Source organism: Delphinus delphis, chromosome 21, assembly GCF_949987515.2.
Source record: "Delphinus delphis chromosome 21, mDelDel1.2, whole genome shotgun sequence".
Classification (NCBI taxonomy): Eukaryota; Metazoa; Chordata; class Mammalia; order Artiodactyla; family Delphinidae; genus Delphinus; species Delphinus delphis.
This window is the reverse complement of record NC_082703.1, coordinates 4,907,928-4,927,046: the sequence shown is the minus strand read 5'-3', so window position 1 is coordinate 4,927,046 and position 19,119 is coordinate 4,907,928. Positions and strand designations below refer to the sequence as shown.

The 19,119-nt window shown below is 43.8% G+C and overlaps 1 protein-coding gene across 1 annotated transcript in view; it reads right to left on the bottom strand.

Annotated features, from left to right (window-relative positions):
- The window catches only part of LOC132417716 (A disintegrin and metallopeptidase domain 3-like), a 125,990-nt gene extending 113,144 nt beyond the window's left edge, over positions 1 to 12,846 (bottom strand). Inside the window, 3 exon segments of the mRNA XM_060001493.1 lie at positions 8,661 to 8,716; positions 12,169 to 12,251; positions 12,789 to 12,846. Coding sequence (XP_059857476.1) covers positions 8,661 to 8,716; positions 12,169 to 12,251; positions 12,789 to 12,846 — 197 coding nt within the window.
- Between the last annotated feature and the right edge of the window lie 6,273 nt (positions 12,847 to 19,119).

The window sequence follows — 19,119 nt, the reverse complement described above, 5'->3', positions numbered from 1 at the left end:
ATGAAAATTTCATTTTTATAGCAATAAATCCCAAAAACAAAGGAAGAAGACAATCAATAGTGTAGGTGGCATAATTGCAACATATAGAGGAGATAAAGTGTTAATATCTACAGAAAACAAAACTTCCCACGATAGATCATGGAACAAAAACCAGAAAAACAGAAAGATAAAGCCATAGATTGAAAATAAATAACTCAAAACAAATGAATAAAAAATAACGACTGCCCCGCTCCCGGCAAAAAAACAAAAACAAAAAAACACCAAAATCTCAGGAAAAGCAAGTCAATGAGAACGGTCAGTAAACACTGGAAAAGACACTAAGTGTTATTAATAACCAGTGAAGTGCATATTAAAACAACAATAAAACAGCATTTGTCATCCACTAATTAACAAAAATAAGTGTGTGAAGATATTCATTTTGTCGAGAATGTGGAGAACAGAAACACTTTTAAGCTATTGGCATGAGTAAAAATTGGTTATAAGGCTTTTGAAGAAAAAAACTGGCATTATATAGCACTTGAGAAATTTCTTATTTATAATCCATCAATTTCACTGGGGCCCAGGAAGTCATGGTCAAGGATGTCCATGATAGAGCTGTTCTTGCTGTAAATATGGGAGGATAAATAATTAATGGAATATATTCATTTTATGGCTACATATGCATTTTAAAAAACAAACCCGTTTTGCACACATCATTATGAATGAATCTCAACAAATAATATTATGCAAAATGTTGCACAACGAACACTAATAAGTATAAGGCCAACTGGCCCGAGGCAGGGGAACACAATCAGATTCACAGGTTGCATCAGACCAAAATTCTCCGGACCACCCAGTTCCAGAAACTGCCCTGGAGACATTCCGGACCACCCAGTTCCAGGAACTGACCTGGGGACTTTGAACCCAGCCCAGCCTTCCCGCCTTTCGAGGGGCGGGACCAACGGTCCCCCAGGATACCCGAAAAGACCACCAAATAAGGAATACCCTGCGCCCTCCCAGATTCACCACACCCCTTTCCCTTCTTCCCCTATAAAATCTTGCCCAACCCTCGCCGGGGTGCGACTTCTCTGGCCCCTTTCTCTCGGACCAGTGAACCTCGCCCGGGAGCGCTCCCTAATAAAGCTCACTTGAAGCTTTCCTCTGTTTCACGGTGCCCTTTGTTAAGATCCAACCTTACATTTGGTGCCGAAAACCGGGAGGGGTACCAAGCCCCGCGGGTTACGGTGCGGGCCGCTCCTCCCCTCCCCCAGGAGACAAACAGGGAACCTCTACTCATCCACCCGATCCGGCAGAAAACGGGGTAAGTCCCCCTCCCTAGTTCCCTCCGACCCTCAGAGTCCCTGCCCACCGGACTCCCTGTCTTTAATCGCGGCCGCGTCAGGGATTCCTCCGTCCTCTCTCCGGGCCTCGGGCAACTGTGGAGACGTCCCAATCGCCTGACCGCCCTCCGACCTGCCGTGAATTGGAGATTGAGACCCGGGACGCCTCTCTCCCTCTCCATTCACTCAGGGACGGACTGGGGGTCATGGGAACCTCGCAATCGAAACCAGATCCTAAGACGCCCCTGGGGTGTCTCCTAGCCAATTTTACAGCCCTCGGCTTCTCCCAAGATCTCCGTTGCCGACGGCTTATTTTCTATTCCACTGTGGCCTGGCCACAATATCCTCTAGACAATCAATCCTGAAGGGACTTTCGATTTTAACATCCTCCGTGATCTAGATAATTACTGCCACAGGACGGGCAAATGGTCCGAGGTCCCCTAGGTTCAGGCCTTCTGGTATTTGCGCTCCCGCCCCTCCCTTTGCGTCAATTGTTCTACCTCTCAAATCCTCCTTGCCAAACAAACATCTCCTCCATCCAAAACCTCAATCCCCTTGGATTCCTCCCCACTAACCGACCCTCCCGAATCTCTTACCACTCCCCCCTTCAGAACTCCTCTCCAACCCTCACCCTACCCTGAAGCGGTCCCTCCTCCTCCCGAACCCGCTCCGGCCCCTCCAACCGCTCCCCCGCCTCCCTCAACGGTTTGTCCTCCCACGCCCCTTGCTTACGCGCTCTCAAGACTCCCAAGATCCAAATCTCCTCTGCCCTCTGAGGGAGGTAGCAGGAGCCGAAGGACTGGTCAGAGTCGATGTTCCTTTTTCTCTCCAAGATCTCTCTCAAATAGAAAAGCGATTAGGCTCCTTTTCTGCCGACTCTTCCTGCTACATCAAAGAATTTCGCTATTTATCTCAAGCTTACTATCTAACCTGGCACGATATCTTCGTGGTTCTGTCCTCTACCTTAACCCCTGACGAAAGGGAAAGAATTCAAACTGCTGCCCGAAACCATGCAGATCAGGTTCACCTTACCGGCAACTCCATGCCTGTCGGAGCGACTGCCGTACCTGGCACCGATCCAGGCTGGACTTATCAGGATGGCCAAGATGGCCGCCGTAAACGCGACCTCACGATCCAGTGCCTCCTGGCTGGCATGCAGGCTGCCGCTCATAAGCTAGTCCATTTTGAAAAACTAAAAGAGATAACCCAAGAACCTAACGAAAATCCAGCTATCTTTCTCAATCGCCTCTACACCGGCTGGATCCCGACACCCCGGCAGGGGCAGCGGTCCTAACCACCCATTTTATCACCCAATCAGCCCCGGACATCCAAAAGAAATTAAAACGGGCAGAAGACGGCCCTCAAACCCCTATTCGAGATCTGGTAAGAATGGCCTTTAAACTCTATAATGGCCGTGAGGATTTGGCAGAATCCAGCCGACAGGCTCGGATGCACCAGAAGGTGGCCCTCCAAACCCAAGCTCTTGTAGCCGCCCTAAGGCCGGCCATCTCCCATGGATCACAGCATCCACAGGGTCCGCAAAAGGCAACCCCGCCGGGGGCCTGCTTCAAATGAGGAAAAGAAGGCCATTGGGCTCGCCAATGTCCCAGTCCCCAACCTCCTTCTAAGCCCTGTCCCAGCTGCGGGCCAACGGGCCACTGGAAGAGTGACTGCCCTACGACTGGCCCTCTCTCAGCGTCTCCACGGGGGGGGGGGGGGGGGGGGGGGGGCAGGCCGACCCAACGGCATTACCACTCGAACTGCTGGGATTGGCTGACGACTGACGTCGCCCAGACTCGAAGACCCCCATCACCCTCGCCGAGCCCAGGGTAACGCTACAGGTAGCGGGTAAGTCCATCTCATTTCTGGCGGACACGGGGGCTACCTATTCGGTCCTGCCTACTTATTCCGGGCCAGTTTCTCCTTCCCAGATCTCGGTCATGGGTATTGATGGCAAACCATCCTTCCCACTCCAGACCGGTCCACTCCCATGTCATATCGAAGGACTCCCTTTTACTCATTCCTTCTTAGTCATACCATCCTGCCCAGTTCCCTTGCTAGGCCGAGATGTCCTTTTCCACTTAGGGGCCTCCCTCCAGCTTGTTAGACTTGACCCTAAGGTCCCCTCCTCCCAACTCCTGCTTCCTCTTCTCGGCCTGTCTCTAGAACCCTCCCCCTCCTATCCCCCTCTTCCAATCACACCGAACCCAATCAATCCCCAAGTCTGGGATACTTCTAAGCCCATAATAGCAACACACCATTCCCCCGTCCTCATCCGCCTAGAGGACCCCTCCAAATTTCCATCAAGGCCCCAATTTCCCATCTCTGAGACTCACCTTAGGGGCCTACAACCTATTATCACCAGACTCCTAAACCAGGGACTCCTTATCCCCACTGACTCTCCCTGCAACACCCCCATCCTGCCTGTCCGCAAGGCCTCTGGGGATTATCGCCTGGTCCAGGACCTCCGACTAATCAATGAGGCCATAATTCCTCTCCACCCAGTAGTACCAAACCCATACACCTTGCTCTCCCATATCCCCCCATCCACAACCCACTTTACGGTTCTGGATCTCAAAGATGCCTTTTTCACTATCCCCCTACATCCCGACTCCTATTTCCTCTTCGCCTTTACCTGGACGGGTCCGGATACTCATACTTCCAGTCAGCTCACCTGGACAGTTCTTCCCCAGGGCTTCCGCGACAGTCCTCACCTCTTCGGTCAGGCGCTCGCACGGGACCTCACTTCCTGCTCCCTTACCCCCAGCACACCCCTTCAGTATGCAGATGACCTCCTCCTTTGTAGCCCATCTCTCAGCCTCTCAAGACAACATACTGCAGATCTCCTCAATTACCTTGGCCCTCGCGGTTATCGGGTCTCCCCAGCCAAGGCTCAGTTATCTGTATCTTCTGTAACCTACCTGGGGCTCCACCTTACTCCTACCACAAAAGGTCTAACAGCCGATCGCACCCGGATTATCCGTGAATTCCAGCCTCTGGAAACAGCGGAACAAATTCTCTCCTTTTTGGGCCTTATAGGATTTTTCCGACACCGGATGCCTAACTTTGCTCTCCTCGCTAAACCCTTATATCTAGCCGCTAAAGAAACCCCTCAAGGACCCCTCTCCTCTCCTTCCGCCGTTCAGCAGGCCTTTCTCACCCTCCGTAACGCTCTGATATCTTCTCCTCCCCTTTCTCTGCCCAACCCAAACCGACCTTTTCACATTTTTGTGGATGAACGGGCCGGAATGGCCACTGGACTCCTTGCCCAGCCTGTAGGGCCTTCCTACCGCCCCGTGGCTTACCTCTCCAAACAGCTAGACCCAACCATGCGGGGATGGCAACCATGCCTTCGGGCCCTAGCAGCGCAGCTGAACTGACCAAACAAACACTCAAATTGACTCTGGCCCACCCACTAAGCGTGCTTTCCTCCCACCGGCTGGTCGACCTCCTAGGCCACAAGTCTCTCTCCCTCCTGGGCCCCTCCCGCATCCAGGAGTTCCACCTACTATTCATTGAAAACCCAGCTATTTCTCTTGATCTCTCCCCTCGCCTGAACCCGGCTTCCCTCCTGCCTATCTCTGGCACCGGGGGTTTTCCATCCCATTCCTGCCCTCATGTCATAGAACCCTTCAAACCACCAAGAGAGGGACTCTTTGACACCCCTCTTTCAAATCCGGACCGCACTCTCTTTGTGGACGGTAGCTCAATACTCGGTCCTGATGGACGCCGACAGGCAGCCTATGCGGTGGTAACTATCTCAACTATTATCAAGGCTAACAGCCTCCCAGAAGGGACAACCTCTCAAAGGGCTTAACTGATAGCACTCACGCGAGCCGTCGACCTCTCTAAGGGCCAAAGGGCCATCTTTCTCCCTATGGTCGCAGGCATTTCCCTAGCCTCCTCTCTCGTTGCTGCGGGCATCGGGGGAGGAGCCCTAACACACAGTGTCTCAACATCCCGTGACCTAGAACAGAAACTCCAGCTAGGCATCCAGGCTTCTGCCGCCTCCATCACCTCCCTCCAGCGCCAGATCACCTCAGTAGCCCAAGTTGCCCTCCAAAATAGACGAGCCCTGGATCTCCTGACGGCCGACAAAGGAGGTACCTGCCTCTTCCTACAGGAGGAATGCTGCTATTACATCAATGAAACAGGATTCGAAGACAACGTAAGACAACGTAAAAGCCCTCCATCGCTTAAGAGAAGAACTCCAACGCAAACACCAACAGTCCGCCTCCCCAATTCCCGATTGGTGGCGATCCACCCTCTATACCTGGCTAACACCAATCTTAGGCCCCTTAATTCTCATCTGTATCTTGTTCATGCTTGCTCCCTGTTTTCTTAGGTTCCTTCGCAGGCGCATGGAGGAAGTCTCTCTGGTGGCCACAAACCAAATGCTCCTCGGTCCTTACACCTTGCTTCCTACAGAACCCCTCACTGGTCTCCCCTAAGCCTCGGACCTCTGGTCACCCGACTCCCTTTTCGACGCCCCCACTCAGCATGAAGTAGCCAGAGATCAGAACGCCGCCCCATTACACCAAAGATGTCGGGATGTAAGGCCAACTAGCCCGAGGCAGGGGAACACAATCAGATTCACAGGTTGCATCAGACCGAAATTCTCCGGACCACCCAGTTCCAGAAACTGCCCTGGAGACATTCCGGACCACCCAGTTCCAGGAACTGACCTGGGGACTTTGAACCCAGCCCAGCCTTCCCGCCTTTCGAGGGGCGGGACTAACGGTCCCCCAGGATACCCGAAAAGATCACCAAATAAGGAATACCCTGCGCCCTCCCAGATTCACCACACCCCTTTCCCTTCTTCCCCTATAAAATCTTGCCCAACCCTCGCCGGGGTGCGACTTCTCTGGCCCCTTTCTCTCGGACCAGTGAACCTCGCCCGGGAGCGCTCCCTAATAAAGCTCACTTGAAGCTTTCCTCTGTTTCACGGTGCCGTTTGTTAAGATCCGACCTTACAATAAGTACCTATTGCTCACACTTGTGGGTCATGTGTGGGTAGCCATGGCAGCTCTGCTAATTGTGGCCAGGCTTGCTCAGTGGTACAGGATTCAGCTGAATGTTGGCTGCTGTAGGGATAAATAGAGCACCCTGGCTGTGATCCACGTGTCTTTAATCGTCCAGCAAGCTAAGCCCGAGCATATTCTCATGGCGATGACAGACAAACAAGATGGAAAGCAGAAAAGCTTTCTGTCAAGTCTGTGTTGGAATCAAGGCAGCCAACATCTCTCTGGCCAAAGTAAGTGACATAGCCCCAAACTGGTCTAGTAATTTGCCAGGCCCCCAAAGTAAAATGAAAATGCGGGGCCTCTCATTCAAAAGTTCTAAGAATCTCAGGATAGCATCAGAAGAGCATGAATCCAAGCACAGAGCCCTTCTAACCTTGGGCTCTTCACACCCATGAAGAATGAGTGTGAGGTAGTTGTTGAGTTGTATACACTCCACCTCTTGATGAGAGAACCTCAAAGTTATATGGCAAGGAGTGAAAATACAGGGAAAGGTAAAGAACTGGGGTCACTTTTGTGATTCACCATGTTAAGGTCCACCCTTACCTACCCTTCTGATCCACCATAACAAATTGTATAATGGAATATACACTCTTGTGCCATTCATGTCTATTTGAAGGATGCATCAAAACATGATTTTTATTGCTCTTTAGACATATGGATGAAAGACCCTAAAAATATGGCAGAAGAATATGTGTCAATATCATAATGGTAATCGGCACTGGGGGGTGAGACGATTGAAGAGGTCTGGGTATGGGAATAATAGATTTCATTATTATGGCCATGTACCCTTTTTTTTAATATGTAGGAAAAATGCTTATATGTGCATCATTCATGGTAAGAACTTAATTGTTTATACTAATCTCAGAATTTTCCTTTTTTATTTTTATTCATTCATAGAAAAAAAAATATAAAAAATAGCATGCTAATATAAACTACGGACTTTGGGTGATAATGAATGATGTGTCAATGCAGGGTCATCAGTTACAGCAAATACATCACTCTGGTGGGGAATGTTGATAATGGAGGAAGCTATGCACGTGTGGGGTGTAAGGATATACGGGAAATCTCTGCGCCTTCCACTCACTTTTGTTGGGAACCTAAAACTGCTCTAAAAAATAAAGTATATTAAAATGAGAAGAAATAATAATGAGAAAACTACGTGAATAGGCAAACCCCATACAGGAAAATGAACTAGCCAATAACTATTTAGAGAAATCATTTAGGGAAATACAACCTGACATTAAGATGAGATACAACATTTTAGTACATCACGCATGCTTTTGGAAATCTAAACTGCTACGGTTTTTAGAAAGTAACTCGCAATATCTCTCAAAATCTTTACATGCTATAAAATGTGAGTAATAAAGAAGGCCTACCTTAGAGGTGGTTGTGAAAATTAATCAGTTACTACCTGCAAATTGCTTAGAAATACGCCTGGAATATGGTACGTGCTCAATAAATGTCAGTTGCTTTCATTATTATTATTTATTATTATTACTATTACTACTATTATCAGCACTCATCCTGCTTGATCCAGAAGCCCACTTATTAATATCAAGACTATGAAACAAAATCTCCCTGGAAATAACTTCATTACCCATCAATATTACATACTATGGGATCTCATCCATTAAAAATGAGTAAAAATTTATACATAGAGCAAGAAAGTAAGTGCCATTATTAGATAAGACCTGACACTCGCAGAACACTATTTCCATTTGTGCAAGAAAACAAAACAAAACAAAAAAAACCCTTTTCTGGTAGGTTTCTATATGTTTTATTTCAGGTAAAGATGAAATTTAAAATAGAAAATCATGGAATGATACACACAGGATATTGATACTGGTTTCCTCACAGAGTGGAAGTAGAAAACTGAAGAGATTAAAAATATATCCTATAGCAAAATGAGACAAAACTAGAGTGTAATATCAAATAAAATGCTTAAAAATCATATAATTATGTAAAATGACATGAAACAAATAAAATTAATCATGGACAGATAAACTTATTCCCTTGATAGCTGCAACTGTAATTATACTTTAAGGAGTTACATAAAATGATTTTCATGTGTCTGATATACTTTAATACTTATATCATTAAATTACAGTTGGGTTTGAATATTAGATTTAAAAATCTAAAGATAAAGACTCGAAATTCTAGTCTGACATGAATCACCAAGAAAACTTAACATATTAAATAAATATAACATTTATGCTCTTGCATATTTAGGCTCTAAATTTAGGCTCAATTTAAGGTAGTCACTGTAAAAATGTAAGAAACTAAAAACAACTGTATGAAAAGAAGCATGGCCACTTACTGTTTTTCAAGGTGGAGAGTGTATGTTTTCCTGTCAATTTTGATGGCATAGGTGACCTACAGCAAAGTAGTCAGAGAGAATGTAATTATTAGATATTTCAAATCCTTAAAAGTCAGAAGCCCTAATTTTTAAAAATATATGTACTCTTTCATATAAGCATGTATTGTATCATGAGTGTATCAAAATTATATATATATATAATTATAGTTACAGTTATCTTTCTTCAATCTTGGAATGTGTGACAGAATTAATCATAATCAAACTTACATAAAATCTAGGAGTCTAAATCTATTTCAAAAGTAAGAGCATAAGTCATTAGCATTTAACTATCATAATCAAATTTTTAACTTCAAATGGTTACATTTAGAAATGCTGAGTAACCTTTGAAGGAACTTGAATTTTATTATCTTTTCCTACTTTGCAATTTCTAGGGCAAATAAATGGAAAATTAAACAATACAAAGCAAGTCCCCTTTTAAGAGGAAACTAAAATTAAACTAAAATCTGATGTTCACCTAAAGACACCATTAAGAAAGTTAAAAGGCAATTCCTAAAGAATGATATTAGCAATTCACATCCAATTGGCCAATCCACATTTGTGTATGTCTTATTTCTAACAGTACATCTTTTCCTTCTCCTTTTCGTTTTCCTTAGTCTATCTCACCAAAAGTTCTGTTTTATATTCTTCTCAGAAATCAACTTTTGACATTGTGAATCCAGGCTACTTCAGCTTACTTTTGTCTTTCATTAATTCTACTTCTTAATTTAAGCAGCATCTTTAAGAATTTTAAGGTTATAATTATTTTTCTAATTTTAAATTGCTGACCATTTTTTGTCGCTTGTTTAATTATTTGTGGTTATAAATTATGCTCCTATACCATCTTCAGAGTGGAATTCAAATTTTTCTTTGTAATTTCTTCATTCTCGTTCATTGTTTATTATTTAATATCCATTGTGATTTATGATTTCTCCTTCAACCCGTGAATCACGTAGAAGTATACTTTTAAATGTCCAAATACATTTTTCAGTTATTCTGTTAAGTTTTAACCTAATTGTATTGTTGACAGATGATGAGTTCTGTACTATCCATATTTGCGTTTATTTATTTATTTTCCTTGCTGTGGTCAATTCTGTTGAATGACACTATATGTTCTTGAAAAGTATGAGAACTAGTCTTGAGAAGCATTATTTACAACGGAGATAGAGCATTAAGTGCAGCTTGATTAGAAAAGCTCTTATCTATTTCTGGGGATACCGACAACTCTGGGTGTTTCTGACTCTCGCCTGAAGAGGGCAGTAAGATTTATAATGCACTGTGTAGGGTTCAAAACTCCCCTGGCCAAGGTTAGCTTCCGTTGTGTTTCCCTACCTAGTTTGACAAGACTGGCTTGGCTACTTAAAAAGTCACTGAAAGCTTTGCAAGGAGCTCTCCCAAAGCCAAACTTCCTCCCATAAATCTTGTGATTTCAAGCCAGAGACTCAGCGTGTTCCGGGAGCACAGAGGTTGGGTTCGCGGAGAGCTAGCTCATTGCGGATGCTTCCTGGATTCCTGACATTTGCCTGAATTCTCTTCGTCTTGCTGCACCAGGGGTTTTATCATTTACTAAAAGCCTCACGTGTGATATCCCTAGACTCTAGCAAGTCTTAACATAGAACAGAAAGGGGAAAACAATACACAAACTTCATTGGGTTCACTTTATCCATCAATAAAATGTTTCTTTTTGTTGTTCAAATTTTCTTTCTCTTTATGAAGAATTTTATGGTCAATCATAAAATTGAGAAAAACATTTTAAGATCTCCCTATGGAAATGGATTTGAAAATGTCTCCCTGTCGTGCTATCAGTTTTCATTTTATATATGCTGAGGACATTTTGTTAAATTCATACAAATTTAGAATTTTTATATGTTACCTAGGAACTGAATATTTTATTATTATTATGTAACGATGCTTATCTCATAATGGTGTGTGTGTGTGTATGCATGCGCACACGTGTGTGTACCAAATACTGTCTTTTTCCTGCTATCATCATGGATCCTCATGTTTTCTTTTGGTAGCATCTTCCCAGTGTACGTTATACTCTCCTAAACATTTCAGCGTCTCCAGATATTCATGTTGGGGGTGTGACAGCTTTTATAAATACATAATCGCTGGTGTTTCTTGGTACCACAGAGTGAGCCAGTCAGAAGTAGACCACTCTATAAAACCTGCCCCAGTGTCTAGTACAGTTTTTCAGCTGGCATTTGAGGACATTCCTCTCCGATCTTGCCACTGAGGTTCTAATCAATGGATTCCTCTCCCATCCCTGTGTGTGTTTACATCAACACTTCTTCCTTCTTGAAAACAAACTGTCCTATCTAAAGCTACTAATTCTTATTAAAAAAGAAGTCAAAACCAGAAAGAAACTGACAACTAACAAAATGATTCAAGTAGTCAATATACAGAAAGATATCTTTTGTTAAGGTTTAACCAAAAAATACCTGTTAAAAGTGAAGCATTCACTAGGATGTACACAAGAGCAAAGATGAGAAGACTGAAGAGACCTGGAGAGGCCTCAGGAAGATAGGCGTCACTATTTCTGTTAATGGGAGTCAAATATAATGCAACTTTTCTGGTAGACATTTTTCAATGCTTATCAAAATTTTTTATAGTGGTTTGCCTGTTGATCCTATTGACTATTCAGGAAGGTTTATGAAACTACCTGCATGTATAAAATTTGAAATACTATATGATGTTACACATAAGTTACCATGAAGTTAGGAAAAATAATGACAGGGCTGGATTTATTATCATAAAAATAAATCCTAACTCTACACATAAATGAAAAACCCAATTACAAATCTCATAAATGATCATTAAAAGTATATGTGCATGTGTGTATGTATGTCTCTAAAACTTCATTCCCTTCAAACTTACTGCCTTTAGAAAGTGAGGCAGCCATTCACTTACTTAACGTCTCTGTACTGTCTAGATTTAATTTTACAATGTACACGCTTTACTATTCTAAGCAGATCAGAAATAACATTACTTTTACTTTTTACAAAGATTTATATATGCCTATGTATGTAAATACAGGCATGAAGATACGCTTTATACACTGCCATTTTAAAACCATGCTACAAGCTAAAGATTAGTATGGCCTCACTTACATAGAAGGTATTTTAAATGTAGAAATTATTTTTACTTATTTATTTATTTTTTAGAAAGTATTTTTAAACGTACATCTTTTCTAGAAAACAGTCTACGGTAGACTGTAGACTCCATTTTGTGGGATAGGAATTCGGGGCATTTCTTTTCTCTGAGTCTGTGTTTTAAAATTGTTTTGTAACGTTCATATATTACTTGGGAAATGAAAACAAAACACTTGCTCTCCCTCAGACAAAACCAAAACGTCTCTTGAACACTGTCATTAGGACACAAAATTTCATGAAGGGGTATGCATGAATTGATTTGGGTCTTGCAGTCCAGTAAAAATAAAATACTCATATCTTTTAAGTGATTTCTTAATTACATGCGTTTCTGAAACACCGCCGTCATTGGTGTTTGTCCCAGTCTTCTGTGGCACTGTAATTTGTAGAAGTGATGTTTCAGTGTCTGCAGTAAGGAAAACAAGTGTGAGCGTTCCCCAGCGCACAGCAGCATCCTTATCCTTCTCTTACTTGTCCTCTCCTATCACATCACTCGTGGATCTTCCAAGCCCGAGCGCACGCACGCGCACACACACACAATCATACTGCGCAGGGTTCCAGGAAGAGGCTCCTCTAGAAGTGGGAGTGTTACTACCCCACCACCGTCCAGAGACCCTCGGGGCTGGCTGACCTCAGCCCTGGGTAGGTGAAGAAGGGCTGCTCCCAGGACCCCATCCAGGCTCCCTCCTCCCCCCACCTCCCTGGAAGACAGGCGCCCCCTCTTGCAGTGCAGGGTCTCGGAGTGAGGGACAACTATCTCAGTCCTGCTCAGAGCCCTCCGACCAGCGGGCCCGCCAAGACCCTGAAACTGGTTGGGCTCGGACCTGACGCCGGACTCTCCCCAGCCTGGCCTGGGCTTCTGCAGCAAGGAGGGCGACGACCCCCGTGCCAAGGGACCCTGCGACGACGGGCCACCCTCCTATCCAGCAGGGTCCTCACTTACGATGGCCCGCGGAGGTCAGCCGACCCAGCCCTGAGAGGAGCAGCAAGAGAAACAGCATTGGGCCGGCCTCGCCACCGCGATGGCGGTTGACTGGAAACCGCAGCTAGCGCGCGAGGCCCTGCGCTCTAGGTCCCGTCGGGGAGGGGCGGGAGCGGAGGGGCGGGGAGGGAGGGCAGAGAGGGCGGAGGGGCGGGGCTGGGAGGGAGGGCAGAGCAGAGGGGCGGGGCGGGATGGGCGGGGCTGGGAGGGAGGGCGGAGCGGAGGGGCGGGGCGGGGCGGGGCGGGACTGGAAGCCTGGAGCAGAGGGGCTGGGAGGGAGCTGAGGGGCTAGGCTGGAGACTAAATCTCGAGGTGCCAGGGATACAGAGAGTTATTTTCCATAATGCTTATGATTGCAACAGATGACTACAAAGTACTTAAGAAAAACATCCCTGGAATGTAAAGCTGGCAAGAGTCGCACTTAATTTTCAAAAAGATTTACACCTTCAAGAGACAGAGAAAGGATTAACAATTACATGTTTTTAAAGGAAGTTGTCTAAGAAAAGGGAGTGTCTGTGTGCCTGTGCCTGTGCCTGTGTGTGTGTGTATGTGTGTGTGTGTGTGTGTGTGTGTGTGTGAGAGAGAGAGAGAGAGAGAGAGAGAAAGAAGAGTCCTTTTTCATTTTCATTTCTGGTACCAGAGAAAATTAATGTTTTATTTTATAGATTTGGTTTACCCTTATAATAGATATAGAAAAGACAGGTTTGTTGACTACTTTATATGAAGGTTTCTGAAATTGTTAATGACTAGGCAACTGAAATTATAGTGGCAACACATTTACCAGAAGCAGATTTGTACAGGAGTTGGGAGATAATAAGTTTGGTTGAAGATATGTTGAATTTCAGGCATTTGTGGACTATCAGGTATTCAACAGGTTGTTGGAAATAAAAGTATGGATCCCTAGAATTTGAACTGAATACATAACTTTGCAAATGACATCATACTATACATAGAATAGTACGTAGCCTTCCAGCCCGGTCAGACAACTCCAATCCTTCCCCGCCCCAGTCCCGCCCCACCCCGCCCCGCCCCAGTCCCGCTCCACCCCGCCCCGCCCCAGTCCCGCCCCACCCCGCCCCGCCCCTCCGCTCCCGCCCCGCCCCGCCCCTCTGCTTTGCCCTCCCTCCCAGCCCCGCCCCTCCGCCCTCTTTGCCCTCCCTCCCCGCCCCTCCGCTCCCGCCCCTCCCCGACGGGACCTAGAGCGCAGGGCCCCGCGCGCTCGCTGCACGGTTTCCAGTCAACCGCCCTCGCGGTGGCGAGGCCGGCCGGCCACGCAATGCTGTCTCTCTTGCTGTTCCTCTCAGGGCTGGGCCTGCTGACCTCCGCGGGCCATCGTAAGTGAGGACCCTGCTGGATAGGAGGGTGGCCCGTCGTCGCAGGGTCCCTTGGCGCGGGGGACGTCGCCCTCCTTGCTGCAGAAGCCCAGGCCAGGCTGGGGAGAGTCCGGGGTCGGGTCCGAGCCCGCCCAGTTTCAGGCCGCTGGCGGGCCCGCTGGTCGGAGGGCTCTGAGCAGGACTGAGATACTTGTCCCTCACTCGGGGACCCTGCGCCGCAGGAGGGGGCGCCTGTCTTCCAGGGAGGTGGGGGGAGGAGGGAGCCTGGATGGGGTCCTGGGAGCAGCCCTTCTTCACCTACCCAGGGCTGAGGTCAGCCCACCCCGAGGGTCTCTGGACGGTGGTGGGGTAGTAACACTCCCACTTCTAGAGGAGCCTCTTCCTGGAACCCTGCGCGGTGTGATTGTGTGTGTGTGTGTGTATGTCTGTGTGCGTGTGTGTGTGCGCGTGCGTGCGCTCGGGCTTGGAAGATCCATAGGAAAGGACAAATAAGAGAAGGATAAGGATGCTGCCGTGAGCTGGGGAACGCTCACACCTGTTTTCCTTACTGCAGACACTGAAACATCACTTATACAAATTACAGTGCCACAGAAGACTAGGACAAACACCAATGACGGCGGTGTTTCAGAAACGCATGTAATTAAGAAACCACTTAAAACGTATCACTATTTTATTTTTACTGGACTGCGTGAGGGAAACGATAGTTCATTATATTTACCCGTATTTTAAACCCTTCTGTTTGTCCCAGTTCCTTAAGACTACCTAAGCCTTTTTGTGATGTATTACCTTTGTTTCTTGGAGTTTCTTTTTGCCATTATCTTAGAGTATGTGTGCTGTAGACTGAATCTGTTAGTTTTCCTCTGTCAGAGAAAGTCTCTCTTTTTCCTTAATTTTTAAAGGATACATTTGCCAGATGTAGAATTTATGTTGGAAAGTAATGTTCTTATCAACATTTGAGAATTGCTCTTGTATTTCCTTTGAGACTTAATGACTTTCAGATGAGAAATGTACTGTCATTCAAACTGGTGTTCTTCTACAGGTTATATGACATTACTGTCTGGTTTCTTTGAAGATATTTTTATTGTTTGCAGTTTAGTCATGATCTTTCTTGTTGCAAGTGACTTTGGACCCATTCTATTTTAGGTTTGATCAGTTTCCAGAATCTAAATGTTTATGTCCCTCATCAATTTTGTGAGGATTTCTGTTGACTGTTTTCTGAATTTATGTGTATATATATATATATATATATAATTTTTTAAATTTAAGGTGGTAAAAATATTTAATATGAGTTCTACTCTCTTAACAAATTTTAAGCATAAATTACATCACTGTTGACATCAGTATGTTTTACAGAAGGTCCTGGAGCTTATTATTCATCTTGCTTAACTGAAACTTTATGCCCATTAAATAGTACCTCCTCATTTCCCCCTGGCCAAGCCCCTGGCAAACACCATTCCACTTTTGGGTGGTATGCATTTGACGTTTAAATACTTCATAGAAATGGAGTCATGCGGTATTTGTCTTTCTGTGATGGGTCTATTTCACTTATCATAATGTCCACAAGGTGAATCATGTTGTCACGTATTGCATAACTTACTTCTTTTTTAAGGCTATCTAGCATTCCACAGAATACATATACACCACACTTTCTTATCCACTCTTCTGTGGATGTGGCCACTTAGGGTTTATTCACATCTTGGCTATTGTGGATAGTGCCGCAGTAAGCATAGCAGTGCCAATATCTCCTGCAGCTCCTGTGTCAGTTCTTTGGCGTAACTGCCCAGAAGTGACATTGCTGGATCACAGGGGGTTCTGTTTTTCGTTTTTACTATATTCTATAGCAACCGTTTCATATGCTCTACCCAGTGACAGAGTACAACAGTTCCAGCTTCCCACACCCTCAACAGCACTCTTTGTCCTTTGTTCACACGATAATAGCCATCCTAACAGTCGTGAGGTGATATCTCACAAAAATAACATTTTGGTGTTACTTTGCATTTTTCTGGTAGCTAGTGATCTCCCTGTTGGCCACTTGGATGTCTTCTTTGTTTGTGTCTTATCTAATTTCTTTCATCAATACGTTGTAGTTTTCAGAGTACAAGGTTCCCACCTCCTTGGTTAAATTTGTTTGTAGGTATTTTGTGTGTGTGTGATCTTGTAAATGGATTTGTTTTCTTAATTTCCCTTTCCTTACAAATAGTTCTCTGTAAGTAGAGAAATGCGACTCATTACTGAATGTCGATTATATGTTCTGTAATATTATGGAGCTTGTCGTTAGATCTAAAACTTCGAGGGTTTTTGTGGAGTCTTTAGGTTTTGCTATCTATGAGATCATGTCATCTGCAAACAAAGATATTTTTACTTCTTTCTTTCCAATTTGGATGCCTTTTTATTTTTTTCTCTTTCCTTGACTACTTGCTCTAGATATAACTTCCCATCCTAGATTGAACAGAATTGGTGAGGTGGGCGTCCTTGCCTTGTTCCTGATCTTAGAGGAAAAGTTTTCAGGGTTCACTGTTGAATATGTTGTTAGCTGTGGGCTTCTCATATATGGCCTTTATTAGGTTGTGCTGATTTCATTCTATTCCTGGTTTGCTGAGAGTTTTTCTTTTGATAGATGCTGAAATTTGTCAAATTCTTTCTCTGCATATATTGAGATGATCGTGTGATTTTGACTCTTTGTCCTTTTAATGTGTTTTATCACATTAATTTTTGAATGTTGAACCATTCTTGCATTGCAAGAATAATTTAGCTTGGTCATGGTGTATGACCATTTTAAGATGCTAGATTACACTAGATATGGTTTACAACTAGTTTGTTGAGCACTTTTCCATCTGTATTCATGAGGGATGTTAGCTTGTACTGTTCTTTCCATGTGGCTTTTGTATCAGAGTAATGCTGGCTGCATAAAATGACTTTGAAAGTGTTCCCCCCTCTTTTACTTTTTGGAAGCATTTGAGAAGGCTTGTGTTAGTTCTTACTTAAATGTTCTATAGAATTCCCCAGGGAAGCCATCTGGTATTGGGCTTCTCCCTATTAGGAGGTTTGTGATTACCGATTCAGTCTCCATACTAGTTATATGTCGGTTCGGATTTTCTATTTTTTCATGAGTCACTGTTCTTAGGTTTCATGTCGCTAAGCATTTATCCATCCTCTATGGTATCTGGTTGTTGGCATATAATGTTCATATTATTTTCTTTTGAACCTTCTTATTTTTGTGGCATGAGCTTTCATTTTTCTGATTTTATTTTTGAAACTTCTCTTTTTTTCTTAATCTAGATAGAGGTTTGTCAATTTTATTTATCATTTCAAAAGCCCAACTCTTAGTTTTATGATATCTTCTATTGTTTTTCCACTTAATATCATTTTATTCCTGGTCTATTCTTTGTTATGTTCTTTTTGCTACTTTGAGTTTTCTTTGTTCTTCTGTTAGTTCTTTGAGATGTGAAGTTAGTTTATTAATTTGAGGTCTTTTTGATGTATTTTGTTTGTAGCTATACATTTACCTCTTTCCTCCACTTTCACTGGATGCGATAAATTTTGGTATGTTGTGTTTTCTGTTTCATTTGTCTCAAGCTATTTTAAATTTCCTTTTTGATTCTTTTCTTTGATTCAATTGTTGATCAAAAGTATGTTGTTAATTTCCACATAGCTGTGGATTTTTTACTTATCCTTCTGCTATTCCTTTCTAGTTTCATTCCAAAACGTGTTCAGAAAGGACACATTGTATGATTTAAATCTTCTTAAATGAGGTATAATTAACATATGACATATTAGTTTCATGTTTATGTCATAATGCTTTGATATTTGTATATATTACAAAATGATCACCACAATGAGTCTAGTTAATATTTGTCACCATACATAGTTAATAAAAATTTGGTTTTCCCCTGATGAGGACTTTCAAGATCTACTCTTTTAGCAAGTTTCAAGAGTGTAATTCCTTATTTTAACTATAGTCGCCATGCTGTACATTATATCCCCATGACTTGTTTTTTTTACAACTGGAAGTTTGTACCTTTTGACCCTCTTATCCATTTTGCTCACCGCCCCCTCATCCCATTTTTCTGGCAACCACCAATCTGTTCTCTGTATCTATGAGAGTGTTTTTTTTGTAGATTCCTCATATAAGTGGGATCATACTTTGTCTTTCTCTGTCTGACTTACTTCACTTTCATACTGCTTTTTTCTTTACTGTAACAACAATACAAGCCACAATTTTCTTAGTGAATATTTAGGAAAATGAGAATGCAGAAGCAAGGGTAAAGAGGTGGGTCTCGTTTCTTCATTGTAAAGGAAATCATTTTTGTTTCTCATTTGTGTAGCCAGAGACAAAATAATGATATAAAATTTCAATCAACACCTCTACTTCCCAAGTTAGTTAATCTTATTTATGAACAAGTTAGCAGAGACCAGGTAATTCAGGGTAGTCTTCTGCATGACTCATCAATTATTCAATTGTTATAAATTGACTTAATTGAATGATATCTGGCATGTCTTCCTGTGCTCTTACTTAAGACATCTTGGACAAATCTGAATAGTTGCAAGAACTCGACCTGACTTTGGGAAGAGATGCTAGAGTAAGGTACCACTGATCATAAAGAACAAAGTCTGCTCGTGACAGCCTAAATTTTGGAGCAACAGTAGATGGTTTCAGGGCTGCAAGGGCAAGAAATGATGTAGAGCTGAAACACAAAAGGGTGATAATGAACTGGATGGTTATGAGCTAGGCCATTGTCTCCATCACCCAAAGCCTTTACGGTTGACATCATCTCTTCTTGTCCATGTCCATTCTCTCCAAGATGACTGCTCTGCTTATACATGGCCCAGAGTACCTATCTCAACTCTTTCTAGTCTCATTTTCAAGTAAAAATCCCAGTAATCTGCCAAAACCAGTGCCTGTTAGTTCATTTTCTCAAGAGACAGAAGGAAATAACTGTGCAAGTGTATCTCATTTC